The sequence below is a fragment of the Agelaius phoeniceus genome, chromosome 8 (assembly GCF_051311805.1).
Source record: "Agelaius phoeniceus isolate bAgePho1 chromosome 8, bAgePho1.hap1, whole genome shotgun sequence".
Classification (NCBI taxonomy): domain Eukaryota; kingdom Metazoa; phylum Chordata; class Aves; order Passeriformes; family Icteridae; genus Agelaius; species Agelaius phoeniceus.
Window position 1 is genome coordinate 11,065,156 of NC_135272.1, and position 14,328 is coordinate 11,079,483.

Below are 14,328 nucleotides of genomic sequence, written 5' to 3' on the forward strand. Positions count from 1 at the left end.
CACAAACAGGCTCATGCAAGACCAGCTTGGGCAAACCCAGAGAGCTGCAAACATGTCAAGTCAGCACATCTGAACCCATCTTCCTGCCAGAGATACTGCCAAACACACCCTCAGTGTGAGGGCTAAACCCAAGCCCTGTTTTGTATCCCTGCCATGCACTACAGTTGGCAGTAGATGGTATTTTGCACATGGCAGCAGGGTGAAAAAGCAGACAGGGCTACTGGGAAAATTACTGCACCAAGACACATCATAGATCCCTACAGATGAGATACAGGGAGCTGTGAAGTACATTTTTGCATCCCTACTTTCTACCAGATATTCTTTTTGGCCAAGCTGAGTGGTGGAAGGGGAAGGACAGCCCTCTTCTTGGCACACAGTTTTCTCAGAAGTTACAGGGCTTCCATTATATCAAATTCCTTCATATCTCCTAAATAAATCTTTGCTGAACATAAAAACCTTTCCTGAGTGTAAAAACTGGTGCATTGCAGATTCTTCCATTGAGCAGGTCACAAACAATCCATTTTGTTCCAATACAAGCTGTCTCCCTCTCCCCACCTCTAAAACTAGTAACCCTTTCCAGGTATTTATCTTAGCTGTTACTGCACAAGGATCTTAATTATGTGGTGAGCACAGAGTAAATATATTTTTTCTTTCATCACAAACACTCATTCCAGCTGGAATATACAGAAAGCAAAGCTCAGCTTTGATAGTTTTAGTTGTAAACAACTTTGTCTTGGAAAAAGAAGTTATTAAAATCACCCCAGGAATCTTTTTGGCTCTTTTCTGCTCTCTCCTGCCAGGTTTTTACCTGAAGGAAGAGCATGGGCTGGGTATTGGAGCAATCCTCCCCAGGCAGGAGGGCTCAGCAGAGACTTGCAGGAGCTGTTCTAAGAGGCACACAGCATGCAGCAGTGAAACCAGATGCTGCTTAACTCATCTTCTGATGCTCACTCCAATCCCAAAGCCTCTGGATTTTTAGGAGAGTAGAGAGGCAGGATTTCTGCCCAGCTAACTGCTCACCTGGTAGCAATGCAATTTAGGTCTGGCATCAAAACAGATCAGAGCTTCACTCTCAATGCTAGTGACTTGGGGTGAGGACAAAACCAAAATTTGCAAGGGGCACCTTCATCTCTGACCTCCTTTCAGCAACCCTTTTTCAAGAGATGCATATTCAGACTGAGAAAAAGCAGGGTTAACTTGTTTCAACAAGTGAAACAGTATTTTTTTTCTTCTTGGATGATTTCACCTCCAAATATAAAAAGATTTATTTGCATCACTACTAGCTTTTCCAAGCATCAGAGAATCTCAAAAACTCTCACTGATGATGCTCTTTCCTAATACTTGAAAATTTAAAAAAACAACAGCAACAAAACCAGACCCCAAAACCTTTCCTCACTTTCAATTCCTCCTGATATTTTCACGTATTCAGGCAAAAAAAAATCTCTTATTAATGCCACAAAGCTGCCAGAATCCAAACTTTTGCTGTGTAGTCTCCTTAACAACTCTCATTTAGAGTGAGCAGGTGGCAAGAAGGAAGCAGAGCAAGAAAGAAGACAATTATTTTGGGAAAGGAAGTGGTAACTGCTACTAGCCTGTCAAACAGCATGAATGGTGAAAATCTGAATCATGCTTTTACTGTATGAATGGGCTAATTCCAACACACTGCTATAAACAACAATCCTCTAAAAGGAAGTAATCTCCCTAACAGGAAAAAATACACCTGTTAGAAAAAGAGCAGGATCTGAAGCAGAAATCAGGCAAAACAGAGATGGGCCAGCTTGAGTTCCTCTTCCTGTGACATTTAGGTGCTGGTCTCCAGGGCCTGCATCACACTTTGTGACAGAATTACCCCATTGCAAATAACACTTGAAAGAAGGTTAGAGGCTGTCAAGCTGGAGTTAGGAAGAAATTACAGCTCCATTTTTAGCTTTCTTGAATGGAGGCTCCTCTGAGTAAGTGCTGCCAAGATGAAATCCTAGCAAGCAAATGACATATTTAGAGTGTGCCTGTTCACTCACAGAGGTATTACTACAACGACAGGGATTATGCACCAAGGAAATTTCAGGGCATATATTTAATGGATGGCTTGCTGACACCACTCAGGCTACAGTGTACCTTCCAGACAGGAATTAAAAATCTCAGCATTAGCAACAACCTCTCCCCTGGCCTGCAAGCAGAGGGCAAGTTTCTAAGCTAGCTGCAGATGCTGAGTGCCTCTGGAGTTAGAGTTTTTAAATGATCTTATTAGTTTTCAGTGTTTAAACAAGTCAGTTTCTATCTTGTGCTTTTTTTTTCCTGTGCTGCCTCTCTGGCCCTCGTTTGAGGGTGACCACAGTGGTTTGTGCTGCTCAGAAGGGATGGCTCAGCTGCTCCTCTGGCAGCTGCTGAACCATCACAAATTACAGCTTGCTGTACAGAAGTATGTGGAAATTGGTGTCTATCTTAGTACAAGGGACTGTAACCACAATGGTGCAGCAGCTGCCTCCCAAACAGCTGAACCAACCCTGCAGCAAGGGGGAAAATGAAAGACACTGAGAGAGTGACTTCAGCAGCCCTTGGGTGAAGCACACTTGACTGAGTGCTGAACTTTGGGGAGCTACACATTTCTTGCTTCCATTTCTCAGATGTAACGTGGGTAGTTTGTCTCCCACACACTTCCTAGGAATGGTGCCACACGGATGTGTGCATAATTCTGTAAAGAATGCCACAGAAATCTGCAGAATGGGTGCTACAGCTGATGATGCAAAGCCCTTGAATAACACACACTGTTCCACTTGCTCCAGTAACAAAAAGACTCTCATATGAGTTATAACTTTATTGCTACCAATGAAAAAGAGCCCCATCACCTTATCCCTCCTTTTTGATTTTTAAGAAATAAATCTATTAATTAGTAAATCACAAGAGAGCAAATGCCTTCACCTCTGCACTAGAGCCAATCCTAAGGAGCTCTTGTGCAAGGAGTAATTTCAGATATCACTGTCAGATGCACGGCCTGCAGTTACCATGTTATCCACATGCTTCCCTGGGACAAGCTTGATATTCTTATCAGCTCTGCATAGCGATTTCTCTACCAGATACTGTAGCTGCCTCTGCTGTGCCTTTCAGCTTTTGGTGTCCATTCCAAAGCTATTTTAGTGCAGTTGTTATCTGTACTGCTTGTGATAGGTCCTGGCTGCCACCATCTGCTTCTTTCTCTGTATAAAGATGTGCAATGGTTCCCTTCACTAATGTGTCCTCTGGCTCAACATCTTGACATAAAGCTATTCCCACTGCTTGCTATCAACCCACTTTTTTCATTAGCAGGAATTCTGTAATCATGACAAGAGACATTTTTAACCAGGATGTGAGAACAAAGGGACTACCTAGGGCACTGCAGTCTGAGATTATATATGACCTTCCCCCCACTCTCATCCATACTCACAGAAAGGGCATTGCTCAATTTTCCCCTTCCCATTGCATGCCCAGTTCCTTTACCCACACACTCTGTGACATCTGTATTCACTACAGTTGCAGCTCTCACATGTATCTTGTACTTTTAATATATTCTTGTCAGGCATATATCAAATAACACACTGCAAGATGCCACTTGCATCTAAAACTAAAGCAAGATACACAGCAAGGCAGATACCAAATAGCAGAGTCATCCATTCTTTGTGGCCTTCAGGAAAATCAAGAATGTTACAAGGTTCCATATAAAAACATAACACTGGGGTTTCCAGCTATTGAGATACTCAGAGAAGTCTAGAAAATCCACTCATTTTTGCACATGGTATAGAAGAAGAAGGAATTTAAATCTTAAATTTTTAAAGGTCTTTCTAGCTTGTGAAGCTATAAATCATATTCACTGCCTAGTGCAGACTGGCTGCACAATTCTTTATTCCCCTCACTAGCCATATACCTGGAGTAAGTATTTTGCCTACAACCCTATGTAAAGATGATTAATACCGGGTTTAGTTCCAAACAAGAATGAACATTTAATCATCTAGCAAAACAAAATGATCATTTAGAGGTATATTTAAAACTCCACAAACAAATCCCATCAGGGCACTTTTCATGTCACTCATCTCAAAGTATTTTGCAGTTTTTTCTCCTAAATCCCCAACTTTGCCCTGTTTATTTTCAGACTTCCAATCCGTAATCTAAGAAATAAAAAAAGAACCTTATCTGCCTTCCTCAAATGAGGAAGAGTTAAACAGTGCTATTGACAAGTACAAATAAATAAGCAATATAATTCAATGTATCAATTAACTATCTACAAGGGTGGGATTTTCCTTACTTGTGTGCAATATACTCAGAAAATAAAGTACTTAGTAAAAAAAACCAAAACAAAACAGCCAAGGCTGTGAAATGAAAAATACCTTATCTGCTCTTTACCTTGGATAGCAACTATCAAGGCTGCTTTACTATTTACAGATCCATGTTCATTCCTCTTACCTCAGTCTCCCAGGAGTGACATTTTTCACAGCTGAACCAGGGAAGAACTGCTGCTAAGTCTCACCAGCCTATGCAAAGGAAAAGCTTCTTGCATAGGCTGGGAAGAGAAAGAGGAGCTCATTTCAAGTGTGTGGTTGCTGCCTCTTCCTTCTTTTCTGGGAAGAGCTGGAATGGTGTTCTTTATGCAGCCACAGGTGGGGTGAAAAACAGAGGGAACTGGGCCAAACTTGGACTTGGGGAACCACTGCAACTTTGCCTGTCATTTTTAATACTTTTCTTATGCTTTGCTTAAATTTCAACATGTATAATTATAGCCAACAGCAGGCAGATGGCTGCTTCTTTTAGGAACAGCACCCTGAACAGGTAAGCTAGAGAAAAACCTGTTATTGGGTGCTTGTTGTGAAAACACGAAGCCAAGGAAATTCCAGAGGTGAGGTAAAACATAACCAGCTACCAGTTCTAAACCAGCAGGAACCACTTAGAGCCATCCACAAGAGCTGCATTCCCACTGACCTGCATCCAACAGCTCTCACCTCTAAATCCCAGGGCTGCCTAGTGAGTTTAAAAACACAGCTACAAAGCTCCCCATGTGTCAGCATCCCATAACCATCTCCCTGATATCTGGATAAATCCGGGTGCTTGGCAGTTGCTTTGCTGGAGGCATTTTACACACAACGCCTGGGCTGTGCGACCTCTGCATCCCGCGGTGGTACCCGCCTGGCCAGGCTGCTCTGGCAGGTGCTGCCCTCTGAGAGCTCGCAGCTCCCCGATACATTTATTTCTTTCTTTCCTTCCCGTGGTTCTCTTACCTAGTTGGGCGGCCCCCTCTGCCGGGTACTCGGGGAACTGGCCCTCCGAGGGGACGCTGACCGTGCGGCGCAGGCAGCGCCCGCGAGAGGCATCCTGCGGCTCCTGGATCCCTTCTGCAGGCACCTGCGGAAAAACCAACAGCTGTGAACTCGGCACCAGCCCACCCTGTTACTATGCCATCTTGATAGGGGACTGTCACTGCCAAGTTTTCTGAAAAATCCTCTTTGCCCAGGATTTCTTCTCCTGGGAAGCTGAGAAGCCTCAGAGAAGAATAAAAACAATAATTATCTGATTACTTCTCCAGTGTTTTGCTGCTTTGGAATGTGGTCTGGAGATTGTTATCCAACAGGTGGTTGTTTGATTGGTTTTATGTGAATTGTTTTGACTTAATGACCAATCACCATCCAGCTGTGTCAGGACTTGGAAGCAGTCACAAGTTTTTATTATCATTCTTTTATAACCTTCTGTCTGTATCCTTTCTCTATTCTTTAGTATAGTTTCAGTACAGTATATAGAATCAAATTCTGAATTCCTCCTTCATCCTGGGAACCCTGAAAATACCACAGGGGACTTAATTTTCTCCTCATCTGCTAATAGCTCTTAGGCATAGTGTGGCATTTGTGGCCTTAACACAAAATTCCAGAGGTTCCCTGGGAAAGTGTGGTGGCAGAGGGCACACTCAGCCCAGCGATGGCCACGAGCAGGTGCCAGCATCCTCTGACCCCAACTACCAAAGTCCTCCTGCTTCCCCAGTGCCAGACCACGGCTGCTTCCAGAGGCTGCTGCTCAGATGGCTCCAGGCAAAACTTGGAGAAAATAAAACTTGTGCCAGCTGCCTGGTGCACAGAGGCACTGCACAGGCACTCCCAGGCTGCAGGGAGCCTCACCCCGAGCAGCACACTCACGGCTATGGCCCAGCAGGTGCTGCCATGCTCAGGTGGTAACTGAGCTCAGGATTGGAGAACCACTGGTTCACCAATTGGTGAATTTGTGCTTCACCACCATTGGTGAATTTGCGGTTGCTCCAACCCAGAGAGACCTGCAGCCACCTGCAGCACGCAGGCAACGGCACCGCTCGGTGCTGGCCACCATACCCTCTGTTGGTTGTCACCACACCTTCTGGTGCTTGTTTCCATGCCTGGAACCTATGGCTGGGCAGGGCTCTCCCCTGAACCTTCCACAGCTGGAAGGAACCTCAGGGATGAGGGAGATTCAGCACCCAGGGGCTGAGTGTACTTTTGATGAGGGCTCTGGTTCCAGCAGTACATGTAGCATGGCACTTTCTTTTCATGTGGCTACATCACACACAGCTGGCACCTAAAGAAATAGAAGCCCCTGTCCTATTTCCTGTGCTGCTTCTCCTTTCATATCTTCCATCAATTCTGAAAAATGAGTATTAATAGCAAACAAAAAGCTATCATTCATTTGCACTGAAGGTTGTAAAAGACCTCAGAGATACTGCATTTTTTAGGCTGGACACTACAATGGCTCTCAAAACCATTTCTGGCATTTCCTGATTTCTAAGCACTTAATATTCTCTTAAGGTCATTTTTTAATGCTATTTATTACTATCCCAGTCTGTTTGTCTCCTTCAAACAGTGCCGATTTTTGAAAACAAGTTTCCCAAACTCCTGGTGCTTATTCTGATCAGACTATTGTCTTCTCTGGTGATTTTTACAGCTGTATAAGCTCTGTGCAAAAGCACATTGGTAAGTTAACCAGAGACTAATTTTGTTAGTTTATGCCACATTTGTTCAATCAAATTCAGGTATTAAATTTTTGGTTCTCATCTGGAGGCTCCATTTAGTCTTACTCCCTTCTAAACATTCTCCTGATCCTCTGCCTCTTCTGATTTTCCTGATTTTCTTCAGAGAATTTTTTGGTGGGATGCTGTGAGCCAGATTTCCAGATCAGCTATCACCAGTCACACCCCACACCTGCTTCAGCAGCCCTTAAAGCCCTGCCCCATTCCTGTCACAGTGAACTCACTGCACCTACACCCACCTGCTTGCTCTAGACCAATACAGCTACTGAAGCATTTATTTCCCCACTAAAGTAACTCAAAAAAGATCCCCTTAAGTCTGACTTGAAAATGCTTTGTCATTTACAGTAAAACTCCTCCATTTATATTGACAAAAAGAACCAACATAGTTTCCATTTATATTGACAAAAAGAACCAACTCCAAGACTGCAGGACCAGTATTTATTGCTTAGCATGAGACCAGCCTGCTCTAAAAAAAAAAATAAAATAGAGATTTGTGAACATGTAAAATGAGCTTGGCTCAGCAGCTCTGCATCCCTTGGGACTGGACACATTTTAAACAGTTTTATAAAGTGTTCTGTGCTCAGACAAATGGATTCATGGATGGGGAGACACCAAGCCACAAGGAAGTGCACAAATAAATACCATGTGAAAACCAAGGTAGACATCTGCCACCTTCCCAACACTCCTGTAGTCCCTGCCATTCCAGCAAGCACTTCAGCAAAGGATTGAAGGGAATGACACAGCCTTGAAGAGTCAGGACTCTAATGGTGATTCAGTCTTTCAGCTCCTTTTCTTCCCCCATCCAGCTTTATCCTCTTCTTTCCCTGCTGAGACTTCACCACCCTGGGAATTCTCTGAGCCTGAGCTGACATGCTGAAGCTGCTGGTTCAGGACTGGGGTCTGAGCAGTGTTAACTCTGAGAAAAAGGCACACAGGGACAGTCCTGATGCTGAGCATTTCAGCAACCTTAACAATTTTCATCACAGGTCATGTTTTCATGGAAATTTCACAATTTAACAAGGATGGGTTCAGAGCTCAGACTCTAAATCCGTGAACACCATCCCAGCTCACCTGCCACTGAACATACTTTTTAAGTATAAAAAGTCTGTATTGGGGATTTCTAGCAGTTTGATGATGAGGAGATTTCAGAAGAAATAGGAGCAAGAGCTTTCCAAGCATTAATGCCTCTTATAGGCAAACTAAGATAGTCTCTTTTTAAAAAAGCAGATTAAAAAAATGTCTTCATTGCAGGTAACATTTTTCCAGATTGGAAAGAGTGGTTCAAGACAAACTTGAGAATTTGCAGACTCTTCTGATTTAACAGTCAGCAAGTTTGGAATCATGTCAAAACCATTAAATAATGCATTTTAATTTCTACCTTCCTTCAGAAAGTTTGAAGCTAGCTAAAATTCTGACACGGAAATCCACTTTAAAAATGTTGACAGCAAACACTTCTCTGGGCTTTTGGAAATTAAATCATTAAATTTGCTTGGGAATTAAGGCAAATCTTACCTTATGGCTGGGTTCAGCCTTGACAAACTCTTATTTACAGGTGAAACATGTTTGCTGTAAGACCCCCAACCTGACAAATCCTTTGAGGAGGGCAGTGAGATCTGGGAAGAGCTTCCCCATGGGCCCCATGCAGCAGTGTTTGCTCCCTTGGGATCACCACTGTCACACCACTACTGGTGTCAGTCACAGGAGATGGAAGAGTAGGAAAATACCTCCCAGGTGTGCTGCTGCTGCTGGCCTCTGTCACCAGCACCAGTGAGCAGCAGATCTTGTCACAGTGCATGTAGGTCTTTGCTATCCTTTGCCCTTGATTAAAACCATCTCTAAATCCAAGAAGAAAGATGAGGTTTGGGTGCAGGGAAGGGAAAAAGGAGAGTCTAACACAGTAAAAAGTGTTGTTCATCTTCATTTCCAAGTGAACACAAGACAAACATTTTGCAGGACTGCAGCCAAGTTGCTGACAAAGCCCAGCTGAAAAGCAGCCCAGAGCCAGGTGCAGCCATTTGTCACATGCCTCCAAGTGGAAGTGCTGTGCACAGGGTTGTGTGTCTGGAACCACTCTTCATGAACACTCATTCCCTTTCCTTGTTTCAAATGGCTCTGATTTTACAGACATGCCTACTTGTTGGTACCCAAGAAATTCCCTGGCTGACCTGGAGGACTCGAGTCCCTACCTAGGGGGCTAAGAGACCCCTGTGCCTTTGATTTAGCACTTGGAAAAAACAATTACCAACCTTATATGAAGAATTAAAAGCCACGAAAGTTTAAATAGAATGATAGTGAATTTATCACAGGGCGAAAAATAGATTTTTGGGGTTTTTAGCATGGGGGTTCAGGGGACAAGAGGGAGGAATATGGGTGTGTTCTGTCTTTCTCCTTCTTCTTGGCCTCCATCTTCTGCTGTGATGTTGGCACTTTCAGATTGGTTTAGAGTAGAAGCTCACTGTCTAACATAGGTGATAGGTATTGGAAAGTAATTGTAAATATTGTACACGTGGTTTTTGTATAAAAAGATAACACTGCCCCGGGGGCAGGCAGAGTGCCTCTGTCTGACCTGCTGAACGGAACTTGGCTGGACAGGAGAAAAAATTTTATAGATAAGGAACAATAAACAACCTTGAGAACAAGAACTGAAGAGCTCTGACTCCTTCTTTGAGTGCTGGGCTGGGAAAAGAGACTTTGTGACACATCTTGGGGTCACTGTGAGCAGCAGAGAACCTGAGACCTGCTGTGCCCTCACAGACCCTCCCACCTGATGGAACAGGTTTCCCAGAGCAGATGAAAACATCTACACCTTCCTGACAGGGAAAACTCTTCCTTGTAGAAGAAATACCTGATTTGTATGGGCATCAATCTAGGCCTGTTTTCCTTGTCTTGGAAAATGCTGTTAAATATTATCACACTGTGTAATAATTGCACACCTCCTGTCACTCAGGACTCCTTATTTGCTAACTCATCTCCCACGCTCCTAGAGGGATTAATTTTCATTCTACTTACTTTTTAGGCATTGAACTCTTCCTTTCATTAATAATTTTCATTCTTCAGTCTCACCTATTCTCACTTTATAAAGTTGACAAGGTGTCAAGTAATTAATGTTTTTCTACACTACACAAGGTGATACTGCCAGACTATTTTTGTCTAAGTAATTACAGATATTTTTGGATCAAGTTGCACTTCAAAAGGCCTCTGATTTTCAACCTACTCCTGCACAGCACAAAATTTCTTTTGCATATTCTTCATTCAAACTGCCTTGACAATAAATCCATAGTGGTAGGACACCATGAGAAATGAGTTTTCTCTACTACAATGTTTATTTCTGTAGTGTTCCCTTGGTCTTAAAAATCTGCTGTATCTTTTGCAGGACTAACTGGAAAAACCCCGAATTTAGCATTATAACTGAAACAGTGGAGAATTCTTCCATTTACCTGCTTACATTTTGTATATATTTTTCACTTTCTGACTTGGACACACATGCCTGCGGAAGGATTTTACAAAGCAGTATAAACACACATTTCTGTTCCCTTCCAGACTCACATGGGCCAAGCTTCTTGGATTTCATTCCATGAAGTAACAAAGCAGATGGACAGAGAATAAAATGAGAGGTTTCAGACTTACACCTTTGAAGTTATGTCAGCCTTGTGATGATGCAAGTGCTCCTAACGCCTTAAGTTTGAGCTTTCATATTTTCCAGATTCTGTACTGCATTGATATATAACTCTGAACTTCATATAAAAAGTCTTAGCAAGTTCTCTTCACAGTTTAGTCAGACAAAACAATTCTTTTCCAGCCCCAGAACCAAGGACACCGTTGCAGCTTCAGGCCCAAAAAGTTTAAAGAACAAGGAATTGAGGAGAGCAATCTGGGAGGATGGGACTGCATCACCTGAAGCTGGAATTGGACAATCAACCCCAATATGGAAATGGACCAAAACTTATAAAAGTGTGAAAACTCATGACCCATCTTGGGTGTAGCCTCAGCCAGGCTCTTGTGCTGCCCAAGGGGTATCCTGTGAAGGCCTTTTTAATAAGTACCTATTTTATTCCATAACACTGCCCAGCCTCCGTTCCAGGCAGCCTCTCAAGGCATCCATCACTCCCCTCTGGGCTGCAAGGGCACTCTGCTCTTGCCACCTCTTCCTTCTTCCCCCACTGGTGGGTGTCCCTCTGTCCTGAACATGGTTTCTAGGATTCTCCTCAGCAGACTGTGTTCAGAGCAGGAATCTCTCCTGCTTCTGTTCCCTATTGCCTGGTTTGAGTCAACCAAACACTTCCTCCAGCATCACCTTTCCAATAATTTTACTCTGAACATAATCCTCATTTTTTTCTTAAAGTAACCTCCCTCTTCTTTGTTCACCTGGTCTTTGCTTAGGCTCCCTGCACCAGTGGTCCCACCCAGGATCCTTTTATGATTCCCCTTATACAGACTTTTCCATCATCATGCTCTTAACAAGCATCTCACCCCACTGCTGCCTTAGGCCTTTGTGCACTCCTGTTTCTAGATCACATTTCATGGAGCCTCTTTCAACTCTGAATGACTTGCCAAGAAAAATTTAACTGCATTGCCTCCCCTCCTCTTTCTCAGGAAGGCTGCAAAGGGATACTCCTAGTTCAGAAAAATTAGAAGAAAGTGTAAATCCAGAGCACCAGCCCTGTGTCTCTCTCCTAACTGGCAGCTCTACATGTTGTGTGTTTCTGTAAGAGACTGTGTGTCCAGACTCAGAAGCCAGACTAAACCAACCTCTGATTTTCCTACTGAACACTCATGGCTCTGCAAGGAGATCCTTTTTTCCTTTCATTTCACAGTAGCCACAAATTACTTGAAAATCAGAATGGCAAATCTGACTCCAGCTACAGGCTTCTGAAACAAATCCCATTATCAGCATGTGGAGTCACACCTGCACCAAAGGCATGTCTGCTTGGCCCATCTGCATGCAGCATTTCCCAAAATAAGATATTTCTCATTGTGGTAGTGCAGGAAGATTCCTTTGAAAGAGCACTGCAAGAATTTACACTACTGCTTACTTTTTTGGGGCTTATTGCTACTCTTAAACCTCAGGTGCTCTATAGCCTATCTTGAATTTCCTCAGCTTCTGACAAAAACCAGTGTATTTAACCATAGAATATAATGTGATCCATTGGACTTCCCACATTTACTCCTCAGGATCTAGTCAAAGGACTCATCTTACCCCCAGCAAAATGCTTTCAGCTGTCTGTGGTAGGGGAAATAAGAGCTCTAAATGCATGATTATCACTTTCAGGTAGCTATTTGTGATATGAACCAGTGTTGTTTCAATTACAATTCTTAATGAGATGCATCCTTTTGGTCCAGCCATGCTGGAACAGCACTGTTTTAGAAATGATTCTCACATCTCCTTAAGTTTCTTCAGTGTACACTTCAATTCCTCGGGTGTCAGTCCTGTCAGACTAGAAAAGGAATTACATAGTAAATAAATACCATTAAATGGGCCTTCCATTTTGCCTGCTTTTGATCACCTCTCCCACACATCAGCATTAATGCTGTTCCCTTCTAATAACTCAAGTCCTTCTCTAAACCATTTCCTCCCACTCTCCCTATGCAAGGCAATATTTCATTGCAAATAAACCTGAGCACAGCTGACTAATATTTTGTTCCACACCAGAAACAGGTCTCACTGTCAGGCTGTAACAGCCATACAAAAAAGCTTCAAAATAATCAAGAAAAAACACAAAAATTGGGGTCATCACCAAATATAGGAAACTATGGCATTAGACTAAAAGTCATGGATAAAAAGCCTTCACTTTTCTCTACCTTTATGCCTGCACTGCCATACAGAGGCAGCTTTACACACCTGTGGTGGCTTTAACCACCATTAAAAGAAGTGCTAACACAGGAAGACACAGTGGCAGACAAACACAGGCTTCAGAACTCCAGGAGGGGGTTTGCACTTTGGCTGCTGTCACCTCTTCTGTGCCACCAGCACCTGGGCCAGCTGCATTATAACCCCACTCACACACAGGAGAGCTTAGCTCCCCTTTTCATAGAATGGGAAGGGGCTGGAAGGGACCTTGAAGATCACCTGTTCCAACCCCCTGCCATGGGCAGGGACACCTCCCACTAAATCAGGTTGCTCAAGGCCTTATCCAACTTGGCCTTGAACACCTACAAGGATGGGGCATCCACAACCTCCCTGGGCAGCCTGTTCCAGTGTCTCATCTCTCTGGCAGTAAAGAATTTCTTTTTAAATTCCCTTTTCCCCATTGCATGTGTTTCAAAGGATTTGTGAGTGAAGTAAAGGGGAGAAGAAGAAAGCTGCCTTCTCCTTTTACCAATAAAGGCTGATGCCTTCTGAAGGCTGACCTAGAGCAGAGACTAGACAGAGCTAAAGAATAAAGTAGAGATTTATTAAGAGGCCTCAATGGATCCACCTTGGGCAGCACAACCCAAAATGGCCACAAAATGGACAACTGGTCCCAGGTCATCCATTTAAACTTATAAAACTTTGATAAGTTCTGGTCCATTTGCATATTGGAGCTAATTGTCTATTTACAGCTCCAGCCCATGAAATGTCATCCCTCTTGTTTTTCTCTCTTCAGCCCATGTTGTTTGTGCTCTTGGGCCTGAGATTTGGATCATTTGTCCTTGGTGCCCAGTGAGAGCAGGAATTGTTTTGTCTCCCTGCTCTGTGCAGAGCTCACCATCCCCTCATATGAAGCCCAGACCCACACACTAAACAGAATCTGAAAAATACAAAAGCCAAAACCAGAGGCATCATTTCCCCCCTGTTCCCAAAGGGCCCCAAAGTGATCTTGTCTCACCTCCTTCTCCCTGTTGAGCAGCACCAGCTGGCTGTCTGTCAGGATGCAGTATTTCCTCTCCCATGTTGTCATCTCGGTGTAGGGGGACTGGCCACAGGACAGTCTGTGGGTGGGTGGTCCTTTCACATCTGGGAACAGAAAACCACCACCTTGTTAGCACGTGGCATTAACACCTTCTTTGCTTTCACAGCTCTGAACCAAAAACTGTACTCTGTGCTGAGTAGGGCCTGTTTCAGCATTTTAAAAGGTGAAATGGGAATCCTGGGAGGCACCCATGTGCTACTAATGTTTATTTACTTATAGCATGACTTACAAAAATAGCAATACCAGGGATGAATATGAACGTCTTTGTCAAAGGCTGAAATATATTGAAAAGACCAAGAGCTCTTATGAAAACTTCATCTTCCTTCCACTCCCTTCTCAAAACCATGGTTCAAAGGAGTACAGCCCTGAATGTACTCTAAATCTTAATAAAGTGGATTATTTGAGACTAAGGATAGAGAGATATAGGAA

General features: G+C 43.4%; 1 protein-coding gene across 8 annotated transcripts in view; it reads right to left on the bottom strand.

Moving 5' to 3' along the window:
- The window catches only part of RASAL2 (RAS protein activator like 2), a 164,911-nt gene that overhangs the window by 69,312 nt on the left and 81,271 nt on the right, over positions 1 to 14,328 (bottom strand). For all 8 annotated transcript variants that reach the window (XM_077181999.1, XM_077182000.1, XM_054638350.2 and 5 more), the window contains exons 2-3: positions 13,816 to 13,943; positions 5,244 to 5,367 (exon numbers count right to left, since the gene is read on the bottom strand). In XM_077181999.1, coding sequence (XP_077038114.1) covers positions 5,244 to 5,367; positions 13,816 to 13,943 — 252 coding nt within the window. The remainder of the gene's footprint in view (positions 1 to 5,243; positions 5,368 to 13,815; positions 13,944 to 14,328) is intronic.